General features: G+C 63.2%; 1 protein-coding gene and 1 long non-coding RNA gene across 6 annotated transcripts; one reads left to right on the top strand and one right to left on the bottom strand.

The window, feature by feature from the left end:
- Positions 1 to 344: 344 nt before the first annotated feature.
- Positions 345 to 15,285, bottom strand: LOC117200091 (uncharacterized). Of its 4 annotated transcripts, none has more exons than XR_007475928.1 (4): positions 4,008 to 15,285; positions 2,266 to 3,845; positions 1,339 to 1,457; positions 345 to 1,245 (listed from the first exon to the last, which is right to left on the bottom strand). It is a non-coding gene; the product is annotated as an uncharacterized LOC117200091 (long non-coding RNA). The 4 variants fall into 4 exon arrangements; XR_007475926.1 differs by having other exon boundaries at positions 345 to 1,457; positions 2,266 to 2,647; positions 3,030 to 3,845; XR_007475925.1 differs by having other exon boundaries at positions 345 to 1,457.
- A 2-nt stretch (positions 15,286 to 15,287) lies between these two features.
- Positions 15,288 to 22,845, top strand: NUDT14 (nudix hydrolase 14). Of its 2 annotated transcripts, XM_049706752.1 has the most exons (6): positions 15,338 to 15,473; positions 18,201 to 18,396; positions 18,494 to 18,537; positions 19,134 to 19,198; positions 19,400 to 19,637; positions 22,531 to 22,845. In XM_049706752.1, the coding sequence occupies exons 2-6, from the start codon at positions 18,385 to 18,387 to the stop codon at positions 22,769 to 22,771; spliced, it is 600 nt and encodes a 199-aa protein (XP_049562709.1). In that variant the 5' UTR covers positions 15,338 to 15,473; positions 18,201 to 18,384; the 3' UTR covers positions 22,772 to 22,845. The 2 variants fall into 2 exon arrangements, with proteins under 2 accessions (XP_004262504.1, XP_049562709.1); XM_004262456.4 differs by lacking the exon at positions 18,201 to 18,396 and having other exon boundaries at positions 15,288 to 15,473.

The raw sequence follows: 22,845 nt of genomic DNA, 5'->3' as shown, positions 1-22,845 counted from the left end.
GTCCTGCCCATCGTGGACAGGCCGTCCACTTGGGGCCACACCAGGCCTCCACTTCCGTCGTGCCCTCTGCCCCAAGGTTGCCCGTTCACCAGGCCCCGTCAGTCAGCCCAGCGCAGCTCTCTGGCTGGGCCTCAGTCACATGCTCACCCACAGCTGAGAGCGGGGTCTGGGAGGGGATGGGAGACGGAGCTGGCCCCAGAGGCACGGCGTCCCGTCCTCACCATGCCAGCCAAGGCGCACGCGGCCCAACTGCTGCCCGCTCTCCCACCACACAGCGCGGAGCTCTCTGGGCCAGCCCCCAAGCCCGCCCCTCTCCCCAGCGCCCTGGAACCTGCTGCGGTTCCTTCCTCTGAACCCCACTGTGGCCCATCCTGCAAAACCCTCCCGGACTCAATCCAACCCAACCAGAAAAAAATCACTGCGGGTATTTCAAATGGCGGGATTTAACATGAGGAGTTGGTCCCAGAGGTCTTGGTTGCCTGAGGTCAGAGGAGCCCAGGGTACAGTTGTCACCCAAAGCCCACCATGGCTGTGTCCCCGCGGTGCTGGGCTGCTGGCCGAGCCCCTCTGCAGCCTCGGGCAAGCCTCAACCCCTCTGAGCTCAGCTGTAACACCGGAGTTTGCGCAGAGACTTGAGGTGTCAGGTGGAGAACACCCAGCGCAGTGCCAGGACATCGTAGGTGCTGTGCAAAGGGCAGCGAGCGTTCACAAAGGGCCTGAGCACCCACCAGGGAAAGCGGGGAGCTGTGCCGCCCTGGAGGCTCCTTGGCTGGAGGTCACAAGGTCCAGGAGAGGCGGCGGCGGCTGGAACTCGATCCCATGTGAGAGGCCAGGTGGGGAGCTGATGTGGCCGAGAGCCTGGGGGGACACCTGTGAAGAGTCAAGTGGGGGGCCAGACCCCAGGCAGGGGGCCCGCCCCCCGGGAGCAGGGGGCGCAGGGGGCCCGGCAGGGGGGCCTCAGGCTGCTGTGTGGCTGCAGGGAAGGGCCTCCGCACCCCTGCCGTGCTCCGTCTCTCCCTCGTGGGCAGGCGGCAGCCGTGGGCAGCGAGGCCTTGGCGCCAAGGCCCCGTGCATCTGGAGGGCAGCAGCCGGGCCACCGTCCACCAGCCTCACAGCGGGATGTCCTAGTGAGGCCTCAGCTCAGCCACACCGTCCCAGCCGCAGTGGTGTCATCGATGCCTGCATAGGAGGGCCGTGTGTCCCCAAAGCAGGGCGGTTGGTCCCACCATCTCTGTGTTTTGGGCCCTGAAGGGGAGGAAAGTATGAACCGGAGCGGCCCCAGAGCTCCAGGGAGGGGGTCTGGCCGTGGTGGGGTTTGGGTGTGGGAGTGGCAGGAACCTCAGGCGAAGGCAGGAGGGTGGTCGGCCAGGGCCTCCCCCAGGAGAGACCAAGAGGCAAGTGGCCACAGGGCGGGGCCGTGGGCCGGGCTGCTCGCGGGTCACATGAGTCCTTGTGCCCTGGGGACAGAGAAAGGTTGAAACATGGAGGTCAGGGGAGGGCCCGACAGGCTGAGTGCCCTGGAGGACGCATCAGAGCTGGGAAGCAAGGGGAAGGGGGGACCAACAGGCAGCCCTGTCCTCAAGTGTAGAGGTGGGTGGGGACAGCGTCCTCATCACCCGGCCCAGAGGACTCCTCAGTGTGAGCCTGGGCCCAATGCTCTGTCCCAGGTGCCGGTGCCCTGCTCTGCGCCTCCCCCGTGCCCCACAGTGGGGTGCCGGGGTCAAACCCCCTCCACCGAGGTCCTGCCCGCAAACCTCTTCTCGAGAAGGGAAAGACCCCAGGGGTGCCCTCAGGATCCTGTCCCCACCCTCCAAGCAGGCCAGACATTCCCTGAGCTCTGGGTCTGACCACCCGGGCCACCCAGGGCTAACCACTGAGCTTCCTCATATCCAGGAATGCCCCCCAGGCCACCCCACCCTCTTCACCCAGAATATGGAAGGAGCCCAGGCACTGCTGCCGCTACCCCTCCCTGGAACCCGCTCCCCTCCACCCAGTACCATGGCCTGCCCTCACCGTGGCACCCCGTCTGCTCTGCCCCTGGACCCTCTTCCCCTGAGCAGCTCTCTTCATGGCCCTCCTGACTGGCTCCTGCTTAGCTGTTAGCACTCTGTCTGAGGTCCCCTCCTCCAGGAAGCCCCCCACGCCCTCTCCCAGCCCTGCTGCCGCCTGAACAGCTCCGGGGCCTCTGAACATATCCAAGCTGCTGGGGCTGGAGCTGAAGCTCGGGAAGGCAGGGGCTTGGAGGACGGCGGGTGGACCCCTCACCTGGCCCCGGGGCCCCAAGGGGTGCAGGGCCCTTGGGGCACCTAGCCCTGGCTGACTTGGCTAGAAGCTCCTCTTTGTGGGAGGTCTTGTGTGAATCACCCCTCAGGCGAAGGCACAAATGCAGGAAGTCGCCATTCTGTTAAACTCTATTTTCTCCCACAGAGGGGAAAGTCTGTCACACGAAGGGCATTGTTCCCGGGCTCGTGCTTTCCGGGCGGGCTCAGCTGCAGTGGGGCTTGCGCGTTCCCGGGTCTCCTGGCGGAGCTGTTTCCCTTCGAGACCCCGGGGCGCCTAGAGGTTGGGAATGTGGGGCCTCGGTCCAGCCACCGGTGCAGGGCGACGCCGGCACGTCCACAGGACGGTGCACGTCCAGGAGCAGGCCCTGTGCGGGGCCAGAGCGAGGTCAGAGCTGGGGTCCCGCACGCCGCCGCTGCGCTCTCCACCTGCCTGTTGGCCTCGGGGTCCGGCCCAGGCCCTGCCCCAACTCCCCCTGCCTCCCCAGAAGGGCCCCCCAGCCGCGCCCTGCACCACCGGCAACCTCTGAGACCGGCCAGGGGACTCTGGCCAGTGGGCCCGTGCTGTCCCACGGCCCCAGCTCAGCTCGTCTCTGGCCTGCACGGGCCACTCTGTCCCGGGGAGACCTTGCCACGGCTGGGGGTCTGAGAGTCCAGACTATGCCGTGCCCCAGGGGGAAGCGGGGGGCGGGCGGGGCAGGCAGCCCTCACATGACCACACCATCGCCCCGGGGCCACATCGAGTCCCACCTGGGTGCGTGGGCCACGGTGTAGTGAAGGAGCAGTGGTGTCGCCTGCATGTCGGCTCAGCTGTACGCGGGGAATGGCCGGTGACCGAGGGGCCGCCACGGGCACCCTGGGCGGCGTCAGTAAGGGTCGTGGACAGCAGGCACCCCCTCCCCGCATCCTGGGGGACCCCAGTGAGGAGTCTGGGCACCTGGGGTGCAGGTGTAGGGCTGCCCCCAGCACTGAGCCCCAGATTAGCGCCGGCACAGGTGGGGGGATGGGCAGGGGCTGAGGCCGGAGGGCGCGGGGGCTTTGGGGGCTTAGGATGGGTGGAGGCAAGCAGGAGGGGCTGGGCTGCTGGTCGAGGCCCTGGTGGGCCCTGCGGGCAGGGTAGGGAGAGGGCCCCACCCCTTGGTCCTGAGCACCTCTCCCAGCTCCGCAAGCTCTGTGGTGGAGCCCGGGCGTCCAGGCCGAGGTGGACAAAGAAGCCACGGGTCTGGCTGTTCTGGGCGGAACGACTGACCGGACGGGGCTTCACAGAGAAGCCCAAAGGGCAGGGGCTCAGGAAGCCGGAGGCAGGAGCCAGGGCTCAGAGAGAACCGAGAAGAGGCACGGACTCGGGAGGGATGAAGGGCCACCCTGACGACACAGCGGAGGATGGAGAAGGATGGGGAAACAGCAGCAGGTTCGCGATTCCCAGAAGGAGAAAAGAGGCGGGGACTCTTCTGAGACACAGAGTCTGAGGATTTGCCTTCATTGAAGATGAGGACTCAGGGCTCCAGTGGTTAAGCCTCCGCGCGTCCACTGCAGGGGGCGAGGGTTCAATCCCTGGTCAGGGAACTAGATCCCGCATGCCGTGCGGGGTGGCGGAAAAAAAAAAAAGCTGAGGACTCGGTGGGGAGGTCCTGTGATGTGTTTCCACACTGCCCCCTCCCGCCCATCCTGCACGTCCCCGGGTCACCTAGGCCCCCCCACCCCCGTCCCTCTCACGCCTCCTCCAACCTGGCTGTTCTGAGTAGATCCCAGGCGTCACTTCACACTTCAGCTGTATTCCCACAATGTAGCTATAATGCCGTCAGCACAGAGAACCTCTCAGGTTCCAGGCTCCTGGACGCTGCTAGGAACGGCGTTTGTACAGTTGGCCTGATGGAGATGCACACAAGGCCCATGCGTTGCGACCGCTGGCACGCGTCTTGAGCCTCTTCATCCTCAGGTTCTCCCTCCCGGCTGTCTTGAGTTTGCCCCGACCATATATCTTCTGTGGACCAGGACTGGAGTGTGGTCCTTGTGGAGGTGGTCGCTCATCAGTGGTTCTTCAGTCAAGAGGAACGAGGCTCTCTGCTTGTGTTTTGTGGTGCTTTTTTTTTTTGTGGTGGTTATTATACCTAACATAAAATTGATCGTTTTAACCATTTTAAATTAGGAGACAGCAGGATCCAATATTTGTGAGATAAACAGCAGATCAAAAACATACAACATGTATGCAACTAAAAACATAACCTCAGAGACTTCCCTGGTGGTGCAGTGGTTAAGATTCTGTGCTCCCAACGCAGGGGGCCCGGGTTCGATCCCTGGTCAGGGAACTAGATCCCACATGCCACAACTAAGGAGCCCATCTGCCGCAAGTAAGGATCTAGTGAGTCGCAACTAAGGAACCCGCCTGCCACAACTAAGATCCGGTGCAACCAAACAAATTAAATAAATATATTTTTAAACTCAAAAAACAAAAAAAACCCACAGCCTCAGAAGACAGAAAACAATAGGTGACAACTGACCCAACAGCGGTGGTTGGAGATAGAAACCCTCCAACTCGCCTCTCAGACACTGACAGCTCAAGCATCACAAGCAAAGTTGTGGACTGTGTGGATAACACAAGAAATAAAAGAGGCACACTCTTTTTTTTTTTTTTTTTTTTTTGCGATAAGCGGGCCTCTCACTGCTGTGGCCTCTCCCGTTGCGGAGCACAGGCTCCGGACGCGCAGGCTCAGCGGCCATGGCTCACGGGCCCAGCCGCCCTGTGGCATGTGGGATCTTCCCGGACCGGGGCACGAACCCATGTCCTCTGCATCGGCAGGCGGACTCCCAACCACTGCGCCACCAGGGAAGCCCGAGGCACACTCTTTTCTAGTACAAATGGGACATTCTCCAAATTAACATATATTATTAGGTCCCCAAAGAGGCCTCAGAATGGCTTGAGAAGTGAAAGCAGCCACCCTGGAGGTAAGTGGACAAGGAATCAGTACATATGAAGTGCTGGAGGAAAGTGATTTCCAACCTAGAATTCTATACCTGCCCGAGCTACCATTCAACTGTGAGGGTTTCGTAAAAACTTCTCAGACATGCAAGGTGTTAAAATGTATCTCCCACGCATGCGCTGTGTCTCAGCTACTGAGGGATGTGCTCCATCAAAGCGAGAGCAAACCAAGGACCAGACCAGGCGAACGGACCTCCAGCATATACCTCAGGGGCGGGGGGGTGAGTGCACAGGGGGTTCTGAAGGGAGATGTCTGTAGGACAGCCGTGCCCCTGGGACCGCCAGCCACCCAGGTCAGACAGTGTGATGCAAGAGATGGCACGGCGGGGTTATCTGAGGATGGGGCTTCCCCAGGAGTGTCTCCTTTGGCCCATCTGACCTGTGCCAGAGGACTGGGAGATGGCCCTGGTGGGTTCAGAAGCAGAAATACAGGACAGCCCAAGCCCCAGCCAGATGCCCCGCCTGTGGGGGGCCTGGATATCCCTAGGTCATCAGTGTCCCTGCCCACTGATGGCCCCAGAACAGTTCCTAAAAACCCTCAGGGAGGCTGAGGCCAGACCTGGACCCCATGGCTCTGCTCGGCTTCTCTTCTCCTGGTGCCTCCAGGTGAGCTTGGTCAAAACAGAAGAGACTATAGCTCGGGGGACACACACCGAATGCTGACAGGTTCAGAAGAGGCAGTGGACAGTCTACCTCGTCTGGAGGAAGTTACTTTGCTGGGGGTAGGGTCCTCCCCCTGCAGCTTCCAGGCCACCAGGAATGTGCTATATTCCGTGACCTGGCTCTTATTCTTTAAACTGTACTTTATACAAGGACATTTTTCATTCTCTTTTGCATGTACACATTTCACGTTTCAGTGTTTGTGCATCAGTGGCGCTCCTTCCCATGGCAGTAAGCCAGCAGGATCCTGATAGAAAGCAGGGCAGTGTTCCCAGCAGGAGGGAAACCACGCAGGAGTGGGTCAGCCGGCAGAGAGGAAGTCTGGACGTAGGCGATCTGGAGAAGCGAGGAGAGCTGCTCCGTCTGGGCACACGGGGAGCCGCGCAGACCCCGAGTCTCTCCCAGGTGACTGCAGACCCGATGCCACCCCAACTCACCTTCCTGCCATTGGTTTTGTCACACTTGTTCTAACATTTGTAAGGAAAAAAGTCAATGATAAGTAAGTTAATTCTGAAAAAATGCCTGTAGAACCAGGCATCAAAACCACAGCACTGGTGGGCTTCCCTGGCGGTCCAGTGGTTAAGACTCTGCACTTCCAATGCAGGGGGCCTGGGTCCGATCCCTGGTCGGGGAACCAAGATCCCACATGCCACACAGTGAGGCTGGAAAAAAAAAAAAAGCCAAACCAGAGCGATGAGACAGGCTGATGCTGGTGCAGCCGTCTATGGAGGGTGGCGGGGTAGAGAAGGAAGCTTGAAGACACACCCCCCCGGGCGTCCACAGGTCACTCTGCTCTGTGCCCAGGCCGGGGGCCCAGGGCTCCCCTTTGGCGAGAGACACCAAGAGGCCCACAGAAAGGACCCCCCAGCACTGAAACCTGGGGGCCCCACCGGGGAGCTGGTTCAACAGTTTGCAGCACGGCCCCCCCAGTTGACAACACACCCACCCAGACACAGACGGGGTGCCCCCAGCTCCCGAATTAAAGGAAACAGAGAGAGTGAGCGTGGGCCAGAAAAACCCAACTGTACCCGCAGTCGGGTAGAAGACACGGAAGGGGGAGAGAGAACAGCTCCCATCAGGTTAAAAATACAACGGGAGAGGGCGTCCCTGGTGGCGCAGTGGTTGAGAGTCCGCCTGCCGATGCAGGGGACACGGGTTCGTGCCCCGGTCCGGAAGGATCCCACATGCTGCGGAGCGGCTGGGCCCGTGAGCCACGGCCGCTGAGCCTGCACGTCCGGAGCCTATGCTCCGCCACGGGAGAGGCCACAACAGTGAGAGGCCCGCGTACCGCAAAAAAAAAAAAAAAAAAAATACAACGGGAGAAATATGGAAACGACAGATGGACTGAAAGATAAAACTGAGAAACTCTCCTGTAAAGACAAAGAGACATAAATAAAGAGGAAAGTTAAGAAAATTGGGATCGTTCCCGTAATCGAACATCCAACTAACCGGAGTTCCAGTCAGAAGAGAGAAAATGGAAGGAAAAAAACGATCAAAGAAACAATACGAAGATTTCCCAAACGGAAGGGCACCTGTTTCCAGACTGAAACGGTCACTGCCTACTTGGCCAGGGATTGAGAAACCCAGGGTATTACGGAAGCTGGGGACCCAAATGGCTGCAGAGGGAAAGGAGTTCCCCACAAATGGTCAGGGACTAGAAAGGCACGGCGGCTCAGCGGTCAGCCTGGTGCTGGAAGCTTCGTCGTGGGAAAATGACACTCCTACCAGAATTACCCATCTGGTCAGGCATCCATCAGGGTGAGGGGCTGGTGACATTTCCACGCACGTGAACATCCTCCCTAATCAGCTTTCACGAGGCATTTCGAGGACAAGAAGGACATGCACCAGCGAAATGAGGAAGGGAACCAGGGACGGGGAGGCATGGGGCCAGCGGCCTGGGGCTGGAACTCACCTGGGAGATAGGAGACCCCTGGGTCCTGGAGGAGGAAGCGCCAGCCCAGGGCGAAGGGAGGAGGGCCCCGGGGAGCTGCCACCAAGACAGACCAGCTGCAGGACAAGCGGGGCGTTGACCTTGGCGGGGGCGACAGGTTCTCCAGAGAGACAGAACGCACATGTGATATGTGTTACAGACCAGCTGCAGGACAAGCGGGGCGTTGACCTTGGCGGGGGCGACAGGTTCTCCAGAGAAACAGAACGCACATGTGATGTGTGTTACGTGTAGAAGTGTAAAGCAGGCCGGATATATGCACCCATTGATTGTGAGGAGTTGGCTCACGCACTGTCACGGAAGCTGACAAGTCCCCAGGTCGGCAGCGGGCCAGCTGGAGACCCGGGGGAGCCGGACGTGCGAGGTCCTGCCTGAGTCTGTGTCCAAAGGCAGGAGGCCGCTGTCCGCGCTGGAGTCCGTCGGGCCAGGAGAGCCGATTCTGCATCACTCGCTTCTGCTCTGTTGAGGCCTCCGGGACTGGACGAGGCCCACCCGCGAGGGGAGGGCACCTGCTTGCGTCAGACCACCCGTTCAGATGTTACTCTCAACCGGAGACGCCCAGAAGAAAGTCTCACCAAGTACCTGGGCACCCGTGGCCCAGCCAAGTCCATACATAAAATTAAACATCACAGAAGGAAAGGAGGAGAAGGCAGGGGTTAGATCAGGAAATCAGAATTACCTGTGGCAGGAAGGGTAACCAGAATGCACTTCAGGTGCTACGGGGTCCACCCTCTCATCAGGGACAGTGACACCCGGCACTGACTCAGCTGGCGGTCCTGAGGGGGACGCACTGGGAGAGAAGGAAGGGGACGTGCGGGTGTGGAGCCCTCCAGGGCCGCGAGCCTGAGGCAGTGGCCACCTCTCCCATGTCCACTCCCTCCCTCCTCACCTCCTCTTCACAGTCCTAGCCTGGGGTTGGGGGCATTCACCCTCCCTGGCGTGTGCTCAGGGAAGGCACTGTGCCCCCCACAACCTGGCCCAGATCTTAGAGGTGAAAGGTCACTGGTCCTCACAATGGGGGCTTCTGGGCAAGCGTTTCCTCCTAATTTGCAAAGAGACTCTCCTCCCCTTTACTGATGCCACTGCGTCTGTAGGTGATGCCTGGGCCACAGCAGCCATGTTGAGATCATGAGGTTGAGTAGGGGCTGACCTGCTGTGCCAGGGGGACGTGCTCTATGGAAGGCTTTGGGGCCTCCTCCTTCCAGACTTCTCGTGGGAGACTGCCGACCCCACGCTGTTGGAGCTATTCTGGTGGCTCTCCTGGCTGCCTGTGGCTGAGCTGGCCTGACCAACGCAGTCAGAGAAAAATGCCCACAACCAATAAATCAAGAAATGGCCGCGTGAGCAGAGACGCTTGGAGGAGAAACATCAAAAGGATCAGCCTGAAGGCTTGACAGTGGCCGCCTCTGGGGGGGTCGGACTGTGGAGAGGGCTGGGCTGGGGGCTGGGGGTTTTGTGTGTGAGTCTTGCACTAACATTGAACGTTCCTCTTTTTCCTTTTGCTGTGTACGTGCATCACTTTGAAAAAGAGCAAAACACTCAAACCAAATGAAACTAAAACTCCAGCATAAACAAGAAACACTTAACCACCACTAAAGCTCCCTAACTCAGGTGAAAGGAAAAGCCTTCTTGGGACTTCCCTGGTGGCCCAGCGCTTAGGACTCGGTGCTCTCACCGCCGTGGCCCGGCTTCAGTCCCTGGTCGGGGAACTAAATGCTGCGAGCGGTGTGGCGCGGCCATAAAGAAACAAGAAAAGGCTGCCCCAGGTGCCCAGAAAGATCGGGGGTTGCATGGCCCCTGCTTTCTGTTGCTGCCCCTGGCACCCCCCTGAGGACCTCAAAAGGTGAGACCTCTAGCCCCAGAAGGTAGCCTTACTGCGCCTGGGCCCTCAGCCCTTTGCTTAGCATGCCAGACCCACTGGTGCCCAGCCTGGATGCCCTTTGCTCCTGGCTGCAGAGATGCAGAGGGTAGGGTGCCGCCCCTGCAAACACAACACTTGGGGGCAGCTCGTCATCAGTAACCAGGTGGCGTGAATCCAGCCCCCTGCCAGCTGCCCCAGGCCCTCTCCTCCTCTGCCTACTCCCTGCTTTTGGGGCATCACTATTCCTCTGGACCTGGTGTCTGCTACACCCCTGTAGCTCACCAGTGTCACCGCTGGAGCCCCGCCCAACCCCTCACTCGGGCCCCATCCTCAGGCTTCCTCTGCACCCACTTCTGCCACCAGCCAGCAGGCTCCCACGCCCACGCCCCTGACCTTGACCCTCCCCGACTGCCCCGTGGCTCAGCCTGCGTCCAGGCTTGCGTTCTGTGCCTGTTTTGGACGCCCAGCCCGACTCCCCCGCTTCCCGCTGCCCGCCAGCCCCTCCGGTCCTCACCACCCTCCATCCCTGGGGTCTGTCACATCAGGAACTCCCTGACCAGTATCCTCACCTCTCTGGACCCACGGGCTCCCCGTCACCCCCTCTGGGCAAAGGCTGAGCCCTGGAGGAAGCCGATGTCCACCTGTCCACTTGCCCAGGCTGCTGGCGCCGTCCGAGGGCCTCCTCCAGCCTTGTGCCAGTAGGAAGCCCCACTCACCAGGCGACCGGGACTCCAGGCCCCCGACCCCATGGGGTCCACATGCAGCCACCCTCTCCACCCGCCCCACTCTTGGTAGATGACCTCGTCCCTGCCTCCTACAGAGGAAGGGGAGGCGGCGGCCAGCAGGAGTTTCCCCCCGTCCTGCCAGGGCCCAGCAGACTGAATCCCACCCGGGACCCCGCCCTGGCTCTCGCGTCCACACCGTACTCCCAGAACCCTCGAATGGGGAACCTTACACGGCAAAGACGCAGTTAAGTGAAGGACCCTGAGGTAGGGGGATCCAGGGTCATAGGGGAGGCCGGTGTCGTCACGGGGTCCTTGTGTGGGACGGCAGGGGGGTCAGAGTAGAGATGTGACAGCGGGAGGCAGAGCCCTAGAGAGAACAGGACTGCTGGCCGCTGGCCGGGAAGGTGGAGGAGGGGCCCGGAGCCGAGGCGTGCGGCCGCTTCCAGCTGTTAGAGGCCAGGAAGGGGTTCTCCCCGGAGCCCCCGGGAGGCAGCCCTGCCCGTGCCTCGGCTCCAGCCCAGGGAGGCCGCTTCGGCTCCCACCTTCGCGGCTGTAGGACAGCCGGTCTGTGCCGTCTGACGCCGCCAGGCTCGCGGCGGCCTGTCCCGGCAGCCCTGGGGCCCTGACGCTCAGGGTGAGGGTCTCCAGCCCGCGCTCACCTCTGAATGCGGCTCGGCGGGGTCTCCAAAGCCCCCTCGTTCCCAAACCCAGAGGCGGGTTTTCAGAGGCTCCTCGTGGCTCGGGCCCCGCCCCCCCGAGCTGTCCCCCAGCCAGCCACCTCCGCCCGCACCTGCCCCCACGGGGCCCAAGGCCAGCCACCTGCACGCCCCGCTCTGGACGACGGCCCAAGTCCCTCCACTGGCCTCATGCTCCCCCGGCCGGGCGGCCACAGCGCCCTTCCAGAGGCAGAGCCCAACCACTGCGCCCCTGTCTGGGGCCTTCCACGGCTCCCAGTGCCCTCCGAGGGGCCCAGCACAGCCCGCTGGCTGCCCCGTGGGCTGTGGCACCCTCTTCCATCCTGTCCTTCTCGTCCTCCTGGATCCTCGGGTCTCTGCAAACAGCGCCTCGTCAGCGGGCCGCCCCGCAGCCCGGCCCCTCGACCGTGCCGTGTGCTTGTCCTAACGCCCTCCGAGCCCCAGTTCCACGCTGCCTGCCCCCAGCGAGCCCTCCAGACACACGGCTGAACTCCCTGTGCCTCTGAGGAACGCCCCGCCAGGCCTCACTCCAGACCCCCACCGTGCGCCCTGTCCCCAGGCCCATGGCTAGGCTGCAGGGGCCTGGTCCCGACCTACCACAAAGGGCCCCGGGACTGCAGCTGACGGGGCTGGTGTCCACGGCCAGCGTGGAATGCTCCGGAACAGTCTCACTGATGTACTTTTCCTTCTTTAAAAAAAGTGAACTGAAATTCACGTCACCTTAACCGTCTTACCGTGGACACTTCGGTAGCACTTAGCACACTCACAGTGTGTGTAACCACCAGTCTCCCTAGTTCCAGAACATTCTCATCACCGGAAAGGAAACTCTGCCCCGTTAAGTCCCTCACTCCCTGTTCTCCCCTCCCCCGGCTCCTGGCAGCCCCCAATCTTTCTGTCCCTGTGGATTCACCTACTCTGGACGTTTCATATAAACGGATCGTGGAACGTGGGGCCTTTCGTCTGCCTTCTTTCACTCAGCGTGGCGTCTTCAAGGCTCCTCAGTGTGGCAGCACGTGTCAGAATTTCATTCCTTTTTTAAAACAATTTTTATTGAAGCATACTCGATTTACAGTGCTGTTACTTTCAGGCGCACAGCAAAGTGATTCAGTTACACACACGTATGGCCACTCTGTTAGATTCCTTCCCGCATAGGCCACCACAGAGCACTGAGTGGAGTTCCCTGTGCTCTACAGGAGGTCCTTATTAGTTATCTATTTCATAAATAGTAGTGTGTATATGTCCATCCCAATCTCCCAATTTATCCCTCCGCCCCATCCCCCTGGTAACCATAAGTTTGTTTTCTACATCTGCGATTCTATTTGTTTTGTAAATAAGTTCATTTGTAACTCTGTGGGCTTTTTTGCCTGCGTTGGGTTCTCATTGCTGCGCGCGCGCGCGCGTGGGCTTTTCTCTAGTTGCGGTGAGCGGGGGCTGCTCTTCGTTGCGGTGCGTGGGCTTCTCATTGCAGTGGCTTCTCTTGTTGTGGAGCACGGGCTCTAGGCATGTGGGCTTCAGGAGTTGTGGCTCGTGGGCTCAGGAGTTGTGGCTCGTGGGCTCTCAAGCGCAGGCTCAGTAGTTGTGGCGCACGGGCTTAGTTGCTCCGTGGCATGTGGGATCTTCCCGGACCAGGGCTCGAACCCATGTCCCCTGCATTGGCAGGCAGATTCCCAACCACTGAGCCACGAGGGAAGTCCCTGTACCATTTTTCAGATTCCACACATAAGTGATATCATATGGTATTTGTCTTTCTCTTTCTGGCTTACTTCACTCAGTATGGTAATCTCTAGGTCTATTCATGTTGCTGCAAACGGCATTATTTCCTTCTTTTTTATGGCTGAGTAATGTTGCACCGTATATAGGTACCAACCTTCTTTACCCACTCTTCTGTCGATGGACACTGAGGTGCTTCCATGTCTTGGCTATTTTAAATAGTGCTGCAACGAAAACCTTCACTCCTCTTTATGGCTGAGTCACATCCTCCTGTGTGGCTAGACCACACTGTTTATCTGGTCATCAGTTGATGGACACGGCTTGCTCTGACCTTTTGCTATTGTGAATACTGCCAGTATCTGTTTGAGTCCGTTTCGAAGCCTTGGATAGACACCCGGGAGCAGAATTGCTGGGTCACCCAGTAACTCTATGTTTAACTGCCTGAGGAACTGCCAGGCTGCTTCCTGCAGGGGTGGCACCTTGCTGACATTCTGAAGGCACACACGTTCTGCAGTCTACGCTGCCAGCTGTCTGAGCCTGCATCAAGTCAAATGCTACTGCCCCCCAAATGTGGGCAAAACGAGGCTCTGTGGAGCTGCTGGTTCTTCCCTGTATCTGAGCCGCAGCTTCCCGGGGCCAGCCCAGCCAGTGGGCGGAGGCGCTGGGAGCAAGGCTCCTCCTTGGTCTGGGTCGCTGCTGTGCAGGCTCTGTGGCTGGTTCCCATTTTCACACAAACACAGGAGGAAATGGCCTGTGCTTGAGGGAGGGAGCACACCCTGGGTCCCGCGTGTGGAGGAAGAGGCCCGCCTGGCTGTTGGGCAGGATGGGGCCAGCTTCCAGGATGGGCTCTCTGGTGGGTGCTCACTCTGGCCTCCAGGACACTATGTGGCCAGGCCAAGCCTGGGAAGTGCACTGCCCTACAGAGTTACGGGGGTGATGGCTAGTCTCTTACGATGGCCCTTATAAACCATGTGTCCCAGGTCTCCTACCCTTGGGAAGTACCCCCCCCACCGGAATCTGGGGTGGCCAGGACTTACTTTCTGGCCCATAGGACGCAGTGCTGTCAGACGTCCCGGGATGGGTCGTGAGAAGCTTGGCCCCGTGACCGTGGGCTGGGCAGCTGCCATGGAATAATCCCACTACCCTGAGACCGCCATGCTCCCAGGAAGCCCCAGCCGGCCACACGGAGAGGCCACGCTCGGGGAGAGGGCCAGCCAGCCACCCAACTAGGGCAGCAGACATCCTGGACATGCATCCCTCAGAAGATCCCACCCCAGATGCTACCTGACCACACTGCAGAGAAGCCCCCAGGGGGAGCCGCTCAGCTGAGACAGGGCCATCCACAGACCAAGACAGAGAGGAACAAAGGGGGGCTTTAAGCCACAAACTTTGGGGGTGCTTTGTTACACAGCAATGGATAACGGGGACATGGGAGTCCATTTCAAGCCCACCTGGGCTGTCCCCCCTGGGGCCATAGTTCAGAGAGCAGGTGCAGGTCAGGGCTCAGCTGCCCCACCCCACCATTTGTGCCTGTCCCTGGGGAGGCAGTGGCCGCATTTGAAGCAGGTCCTTGGGATCCACATCCAAGCAAGGAGGGGGCCCTTCCTCAGCAGGGAGGGGCTTCTTGGGGGAGGGAAGAGCACTTAGTTCCTGCTGAGGTGGAAGAGGGGCAGCCCCACAGACAGCGAGTGGCAGCTCCTCCCAGTGGGGCAGGTGGGGTGGGGGGACAGTCTGGCCCAGGCCAGCTCCCCGCCAGCCCGCCGGAGCCCCGCGGGGAGGGCCTGGCTCTGCCTAGACCCTGGTCCCTCTCCCTTCCCCACTCAGGCTCCTCTCACCTTGCCCTCTCTGAGAGCCTTCTCTCCCTCCACCCAGGGGCCCCTAGAGGTGTAGACACTCTCTCCCCACCACGGCGCACGCAGGACCCCGTGCGCAGCCCCGAATCCACCTCTGCCTTCCTCCTCCCGGGGCTCGGCGGCGAGGCAGCTGGGACCGCCAGCTTCTCTCTTCAGGGCCTAGTCGCTCCTTCCCTGGAGGCCCGCCCCAGCCCCGGACGACCCAGTCTCCGGGTATGGTCAGCCCCAGTGGGGGAGGCGTCCGCTCGGCTCATCCCCCCTTCCCCCAGAGCTGCGCTGCGTCTCCCTCCCCCCAACCAGGACGCCTAAGTCACCCTCCGACTCCAGCACCGGCGGTCACCTCTCAGCCCGTCCCCTCCAGTTGCGCCCGCCCCGCCCCGCCGCACGCTCGGCTGACCCCCTCCCTGTTGCGGGGCCCACCTGGCGAGCCCCCCTCCCTGCTCACACCCTGCGCGACTCCGGGAGTGCCCTGCGGTCACGAGCCCCCCACGTGCACGGGGACCGGGGCAGGTGCCACCTGCGCGCTGGGCCCGCCCTCCCTGCTCGGCACCGCCCCGCGCCGCGCCGCCCCGCCCCGCGCGCACCGGGCATGCCCAGAGCCCGGTCACACGCCCGCCCGCTCGAGTCCTGAGCGGACCCTGCCCGCGTCCGCCCCGGGCCCGCGCTACCCCGCGCGCCGCCATGGAGCGCATCGAGGGGGCGGCCGTGGGCCGCTGCGCAGCCTCGCCCTACCTGCTGCCGCTCACGCTGCACTACCGCCAGGTGAGCCCGCCTTCCGCGTCTTCCCCGCCTTCCGCGGCCTGACGCCGGCCCCGGACCCCGCCCACGCGCCCATGGCCCCGCCCATGGCCTCGTGACCCCGCCCCGCGGACCCCGCCTCCTCGCCGAGCGCTCTGCCCGTGAGTCCGCGTTCGCAGAGCCGTTGAGCGTCCGGCTCTGGGCAGGGACACCTCGGGGGACCACTCATTCCTCCAAGGAGGCTTTGCTGGGCCCCGGCCCTTTTTTGCGGTGGGACATGTTGCGCGCCCCGGGGATCAGGGAAAGCTTCCTGGTGGTGGTCTCCGTTCTGGGCAGAGGAGGCCGGCGATGGAGCTGGTGAGCCCTGGGGAGCCTCTCCAGGTGGGCTGCCTGCCGGGGCGTCACCTCCTCCTGCCGGCCCGGGAAGGGAGTGCAGGACCACACCGCCTCCCGTGGCGCTGTGCAAGTAGTAGGCTCACAGGAAACACTTGTTTGTCCAGTTCGGGCCCCCACCTTTTGCTTGCCGCTCCACCGAGTTCCTCCACGCCATCCAGGTGAGGACTGCACTCCTCCGAGTCTGGTGCAGCCCCTCCCTGCCCCCTCAGTTAGGACAGGTGGTGCAGGTCTTTGGTGCCCCTCTGCCGGGCTGTCCCTGGCCTGCAGCATCCTGTGACCCCCCCCCCTCCTCCCCAGGCCCATTACTCTCACTAACCTGTGAAGCCCTCTTGCCGCCCAGCCTGACAGAGGCTGCACTCCAGTGTCGCCTCTCCCTTGTCGCTGCTGTCCCGTTGGCTCTAGGGGACAGGGAATTCCTATCCCCAGGATGGACCCAAGTTGGCAGCACCGGCTGGGGCAGAAGCCAGGGTTGGTTGAGGGCAGAGTGCAGGGACACGGAGGTTGCTGGCCTTTCCCTGGTGTTGGCCTGGGGCAGGGATGCCTAATTGTGGCTGCACAGCCTCCAGGGGCTGGGGCTCTGGGGCCAGCAGGTGGGCACAGGGTGATCCAGGCATGTAACCGCTGTGGCCTATGGCTGTGGCACCCTCCCCCACTTCCTGTGGAGTGTGGATGGGTGCTGGTAACCAAAGCTGAGCCCATGCGGGCGGTAGGCTGCGATGGACACAGGCTGGGGGCCGGGGTGGTGTTTCCCAGGGGCCATGGGACACTGGGCTGGGTGGCGAACGTCACTGCGGGGCATCTGCAGCCTTTGGTCAGTAGCCACCCATGGCCAGGGGAGACCTGGTGGATGGACAGACAGACCAGCCAGAGGCAGGGCACCCGCGTGACTCTGAGGGGGAGGGGCTGTGTTTAAACTCCAGTCCTGTACCTCCCTCCCAGGGCCCTGGAAGATGAGCCAGGCCTGGGTCCTGACCCTCTGGGAGGGGCTGGCTGGGCCTCAGAGGGCCCCTCTGGACTTTCCCCTGCACCCTGGCTGGACCTGAGGGTCTGACAGATGTTTTGATCTTGATCCAAGAGGGTACCTGAAACCAGCACGAGATGACACTCACCCTGAGGGAGGCAGGGGCACAGCTGGCACGTGGCAGACTGGGGGGCAGGCCTTCCCCAGAGCTCGTCCTGGGGGGTGGCTGGCCCTGGGGTGGCCAGATTGCAGGCAGGCCCAGGCTTGCCTCTTGGGGGTAGCGTCTCACAACGGCCTCCCGGGCAGCCCGACCTGCACAGGGCAGGCCATCGGCTCTCCCTCCTGCTTGGAAACCGGGGCTCCTGCCCGTCCAGAGCACCTCCGCCTTCAGGCCCGGCTCAGACCAATGTCCCCAGCTCCCCTCAGACCAGCATGAGGGCCTCTGCCTGTCAGGGCCCACTGCTGGGAATGAATGCCCTTTCTTTTCTGTGGGGCCTGGTGCAGTGTCACCTCCTCCAGGAAGTCCTCACACAGGCTGTTCCTTAGTGTCCTTCCTCTTTTGCAGCCCCGGTTGCCCTTTCGGTGTCTCTGGTGCTCAGATCCATGTGTGTTTCATGGCTCGGACGGGGCCTCAAGTGTGGGGCCAGCAGCTCGCCAGGGCGCAGGGCTGACCCAGTGGCTGAGCAAGCCGGTGGTGGGTGTCCACAGGGCTGGGCTCTAGGGCCCCAGGGCCAGCCCCATCCTCAGAGACCCCTTGGGGAGGGGTCAGGGCCAGGCGGAACAGCCCGGAGGACGGGAGCCTACCTCACCTAGTGGTGTCCCGCTGGCAGGGTTCTGGCCCCTCGTGCCCCCTGCCGGCTGGAGCCCCGTAAGCATGGGTTCTGGCCGCCCCCGGTGGTGCTGGCCCAGGCCCTGGCCCCCCGCACTGCCTTTTGTTCACTGAATGCTGCTCAGAGCCCTGGGAGCTGCTGGGACGGGGCATCCAGGGTCGGGGAGCAGGGGGGTGGAAGGAAGTGACAGAACAGCAGGACCACAGGACACAGGACAGACAGCCCGAGACAGAAACCGGGCCGGGGAGAGGGTCATCCACTGCCCAGTCATCATCATTGAATCATCACGTCCTGCGGGCTGAGATTCTGCCCGGCGCGGGCACACCCTTCCCCAGCTGCTCCCGGGGCTGCTGCGCTCTCCGGAGGCCCGCCTGCCCCTCCTGCCCTCCTGTCGCCCTTTGTCCAGTGGCCCAAGGGAGCTTCAGCAACGAAAACCTGATCTCTGCTCTACCCGCTTGGGACCCCTCCTGCCCCTCGCCCTGACTGTGAGGACATGTCACGCCCGCCTCTCCCCACACCCCTGTGGCCCTTCCCGCACTTGGTGGCAGCGTCGTCTCTCTGCAGCTTCTCGTGCTCACCTGTGCTGGGTGCTGGCTCATGCTGTGCCTGGGACGCCTTCCCACCCTTTGGCCCGGTTTTCCGCCTCACCCCTTGAGAGCATCAGGCTGTCCTGGACTTCCCTGCCCACCCTGGCGGCTACGCCCTGCCCCACCCGCTGCAGCTCGTCGCTCCCGAGGGGCCCGGGGCCATGACTGGCCGGGTACGGTGGGTCTGTGTGGCCTTCTCGCTCCCTGGAGCACCTCCACCCGCGCTGCCAGCCCTTCAGCCCTCCCTGACCGCTGCCCTGCCTCTTGCAGAATGGTACCCAGAAGTCGTGGGACTTCATGAAGACCCATGACAGGTGAGGGCCCAGGCTGGCTGGCCGCCGGGGAAGCCCCAGGGTGATGTCTGCAGGGACACCGGGCCCAGGGGCACAGAGCCCCACCCGCCTCTGCGTGTCTGAAGTCCCCACTTTCCCTGTCGTCTCACTGAGGGGTCACCCGAGGCCTGGAGCCCGAGCTGGCTCCCAGCTCAGGCCACCTGGACCACCTCTTGGGCCCGAGAGAAGCTGCCCAGGTGCCCTCGCCCCCGAGCGCCGGAAGCAGGGGCTGGATGGCAGCGTGGCTTCAGGAGTGTGGCTGGCGGCAGCCGGCCAGCAGGGGCCGCGTGTCCCGTCAGTCACCCGTCCTCAGCTGCTGCCACCCCCGGCCTGCCCAGCTGCCCAGCATGTCCTTCCCACCCCCCGGCCCCCGTCCTGCCAGCTGGAATACAGGAGGCCTGGGTCCTAGCCTGACTGTGTGACCCTGGCAAGCTGTGACCCGTCCTGGGCCTCAGTCTGCCCACCTGAGCAAGGGACACCACCTTCCTGGGTTGTGGAGGAGAGGAGGTGGGCTGGGCCCCCAGGGGGGTGAGGTGAGGGGGCTGCTTCTGTGCTGAGCTGGGTCCCTCCCCCTGCAGTGTGACCATTCTCATGTTCAACTCTTCTCGAAGGAGCCTGGTGTTGGTGAAGCAGTTCAGGCCAGGTGAGGCGGCCCAAGTGGGGTGTGGGGGGAGGGGAGGCCTGCAGGCTCACGTTCAGGCCCCTGGTGTCCTAGGGTCAGAGTGCAGACGTGGGGAGAGGGCTCTAGAGGAAACTGAGGCCCGGCAAGGGGGTCTGGCCAGAGCGGGTCACGTGGAGCTGGCCACCACAGGGCGGTGACTGCGGTCTGCCTTCCCCCAACCAGCTGTGTACGCTGGCGAGGTGGAGCGCCTCTTCCCGGGGTCCCTGGCCGCCGCGGACCAGGACGGGCCCCGGGAGCTGCAGCCGGCACTGCCTGGCTCGGCAGGGGTGACATACGAGCTGTGCGCCGGCCTCGTGGACCAGCCCGGGTTCTCGCTGGAGGAGGTAGCCTGCAAGGAAGCGTGGGAGGAGTGCGGCTACCACCTGGCCCCCTCCGGCCTGCGCCGGGTTGCCACGTACAAGTGAGTGGGGCTGGGCCCGTGGGCCTGCGGGGCTGGGGAAGGGCCGTCTGTTGCCAGCGCAGCCCAGGGGATGGGACGAGCTGCCTGGGAGGCAGTGAGCACCCAGTTCCCAGGGGTGTGCAAGCAGGGCGATTGCTCCTTGTTTTTCAACCTTCCCACACTGGGGAAGGTTGGACGGAACGCACCTCAGGGCGTGATCTGGGCTGGAACCCGGGGCCCTCGGGGCTAGTCCTGCAGCCTGCTTGGCCCCGTGCCCTCCACCGCGGCGGGGCCGCCCGGCTCTGCTCCGGGTGGCAGCTGCTGCCGACAGATGCCTCTACTTCCTGTGGGATTAAGCGCCGGGCGCTGGGGGTGGGGGTGAGTCACAGGTCTGCTCTGACAGCGGCTCAGGGGCGAGGGAAAGGCCAAGTCCTGGGCCGGGGCTGGGGGGCGAAGTGCGGCCCGCCCCCGCCAAAGCCCGCCCCTCATTCCCCCTGGCCCAGGACAGGATGTCGGGGTGCAGCCCAGCCTTGGCCTGAGGATGTCACAGTGGGTCCCTGACCTTGGTGAAGTCCGGGGGCAGCAGGAGAGTCTCACGGTGTCGCCCGATGCCGAGCCCCTGGCGGCCTTCCCCAGAGGCGGAGCCGCCCTCCTCGGCCCAGCAAGGGGCCGCTCAGTGTTGGGCCTGGGCCCCCTCGGCGACACCCAGGGCCTCGTCCAGGCGCCCCCGGCCTGGGAACTCAGGCCTGGGATTTCTACACCAAAGAGCCAGACATCTTGGTGTGAGGGCCTCAGTTACCTGCGGGCATCCTCCGTGTGGCTGGCCAGTGGCCACGTAGTCTCTGAGCCTTTGGGCTGGCGGTCCGGGGGGTCGGGAGGATCCAAGGGGCCTGACCTCGGGTAGGGGGTGAGCCAGCGGGCAGGCCAGGAGGAAGGCAGGTGGAGGTGCCTTGGAGGGTTGGGGTCCCCCGAGCGGGTGAGTCTGGGGGGAGTCCTGGCAGAGGCGCTGCATGGCAAAGGCTCAGGGGCAAGGGGACAAGTGGCCCTGGCCTCTGGGCTACGGCCTGATCCTGAGGGTGCTGGGTGCCGAGGAGGGCTCTGGACAGCGAGTGGCCTGCTCAGACTGCACTTTCGAGGTGAGGGTGGCTGGCTGTGCGGAGGCAGGGCCGGACGGGGCTGGCATGGAGGCCAGGGCAGCTCTCCCTGGGAGCCCGACGGCGGGCTGCATGAGCAGGAACTTGTGCTCCCCTGGGGTGGGGACCACGGCTTCCTTCCGTGGCCCCGGGGGGGAGCCAGGCCACTCATCTGCCTGTCCCAGGTGACAAGACCCAGTGCTCGTCTGAGATCCCCCAGCTGAGGACGTGTTTGAGTGAGCAGGGAGAGGCAGTGCCCGGCCTGGCCGGGCACATTCTTCTCGGCGCCGGTGTCCGTCACACGCCGGCGGAAACTGGGACTGGAAACCCCACAGACCGCTGCTTCCATCAAAGGCGCAGGCTGTAGCTGCCGGCGGAAATGGGCTGTCAGGAAGGGTCCGAGGGAGATAAGGGGCGGGAGGGTGGAGGAAGCAGCTGGGTGAGGTCAGTCTGGGTGGGGCCCCCGCCTGGGGGTGGGGGGCTTGGGGAGTGGGAGGGAAGCTCCTCCAGCTCTGCTCCCTGCCCCATGTGCAGGGCGCACCTCGGGGCCGCGTCCACCCTGCAGGCCCCGGCTGGCCTCAGCTAACCTCCTGGGGTGGCCTGGGGTCTCCCTGATCCCCTGGACGTCTCCCCAGACACCCTCTGCCTCCCCTCTCCCCCAGCAGACCACGCTCAGCCCTCCCCTCCTGTCTGTCACCCCGTCCTCATGGCCAGCTGTCACCATGGCTGCCCACTCGTTACCTCCCCCAGCACCGGTCTGGGCCCCTGCCCTCTGCCTGGGTGCCTGTCCCCCTCCTGGTGGCCAGAAGCCCCCTCCTGGCCACCACCTAGGGAGGGAGGGGACTCCTTGACAGTCCTCTCCAGCCTGTGAACCCTGGTCCTGGCCCTGGGGACCGCGCCCCACCCCGCCCAGAACAGGCGTCCTGCGGGTGCCCACATGGGAGTGCTCGCAGACCCAGGCTGCGCCGGCCCGAGCCCCGGCTGCAACCCGGGGCCCGCTGTGTGGGGAGAGGCCTGGCTGAGGCCCAGCGTGAGCAGAGTGTCGGTGCGCAGGACCAGCCGCCAGACTCAGCGGCTTCCAGCGACGCCCATTCACAGCCTCGCGGTTGCTGGGCGTCGGCAGTCGGCTTGCCGCGGACTCGGCCCACCGCTCAGGGCCTCGCAGCCTGACCGCCAAGCTGCGGTCAGGCGTCGGCCAGGCCGAGGTCTAATCTGGGGCTGAGGCTCGTCTTCCCAGCTCCCCGTGGCTGTGACTGAGGGCGCTGTCTCCCGCTGGCTGTCAGCCGGGGGCCCGTGGTCGGCTCCTAGCCCATAGGCCCTGGCACGTGGCCCTCTTACAGCATGGTGGCTTACCTCGTCTTCAGGTGTCTCTCTGACTCTTTCCACCTCTGACCCCTAAAACCGGCAATGAAGAGCTTGCCTGACTACGTCAGGCCCACCCAGGATCACCTCCCTTTTTGATGAACTTAAAGTCACCTGATGAGGGCCCTTAATGACATCTGCAGAATTTCTCCTCCATCACCTGACCTAACCTCATCACATGGGAGCCTAATCACGGTGGGAGGTCACATCCAACATGTTCCTAGGTTTCCCCCACACTTGAAGGGAGGAGATTACATGGAGTGTGTACACCACAGGGGGGAATCTGGGGGGCCAGGGGGCATCCTGGAGCACTGCCTACCAGGGGCTGGAAGGAGTGGACAAGAGAGGGCTGTGGAAGGGGCAGGGGTGGCCAGCAGGGCCTGTGTGGATGCCTCAGCAGATGCTGTCTCGACCCGTAGGTCTGGTGTGGGACTGACCAGCTCCAGCCAGACCATGTTCTACGCAGAGGTGACAGATGCCCAGCAGGGTGGCCCAGGCGGGGGCCTGGCGGAGGAGGGCGAGCTCATTGAGGTTGTGCACCTGCCCCTGGATGGCGCCCAGGCCTTCGCCGATGACCCGGATGTTCCCAAGACCCTCGGCGTCATCTTTGGTATCTCGTGGTTCCTTAGCCATGTGGCCCCTGGCCTGGGTCCCCAGTGAAGCTCCAGGCGGTCTGGACGAGCCCAGTTCTGGACACCTGCTCCGCAAACCTAATAAAGGCTGGTGTAGCTCTA

Source organism: Orcinus orca, chromosome 2, assembly GCF_937001465.1.
Source record: "Orcinus orca chromosome 2, mOrcOrc1.1, whole genome shotgun sequence".
Lineage (NCBI taxonomy): Eukaryota > Metazoa > Chordata > Mammalia > Artiodactyla > Delphinidae > Orcinus > Orcinus orca.
Note: the sequence above shows the minus strand (reverse complement) of the source record. Positions and strands in the feature narration are given on the sequence as shown.

Excerpts from the sequence above, each read along its gene's own strand:
- NUDT14 (XM_004262456.4), top strand. The coding sequence starts at position 15,393 with ATGGAGCGCATCGAGGGGGCGGCCGTGGGCCGCTGCGCAGCCTCGCCC. Across the intron at positions 18,538-19,133 it reads TTCATGAAGACCCATGACAG|TGTGACCATTCTCATGTTCA; the intron begins GTGAGGGCCCAG and ends CTCCCCCTGCAG. Across the intron at positions 19,199-19,399 it reads GGTGAAGCAGTTCAGGCCAG|CTGTGTACGCTGGCGAGGTG; the intron begins GTGAGGCGGCCC and ends TCCCCCAACCAG.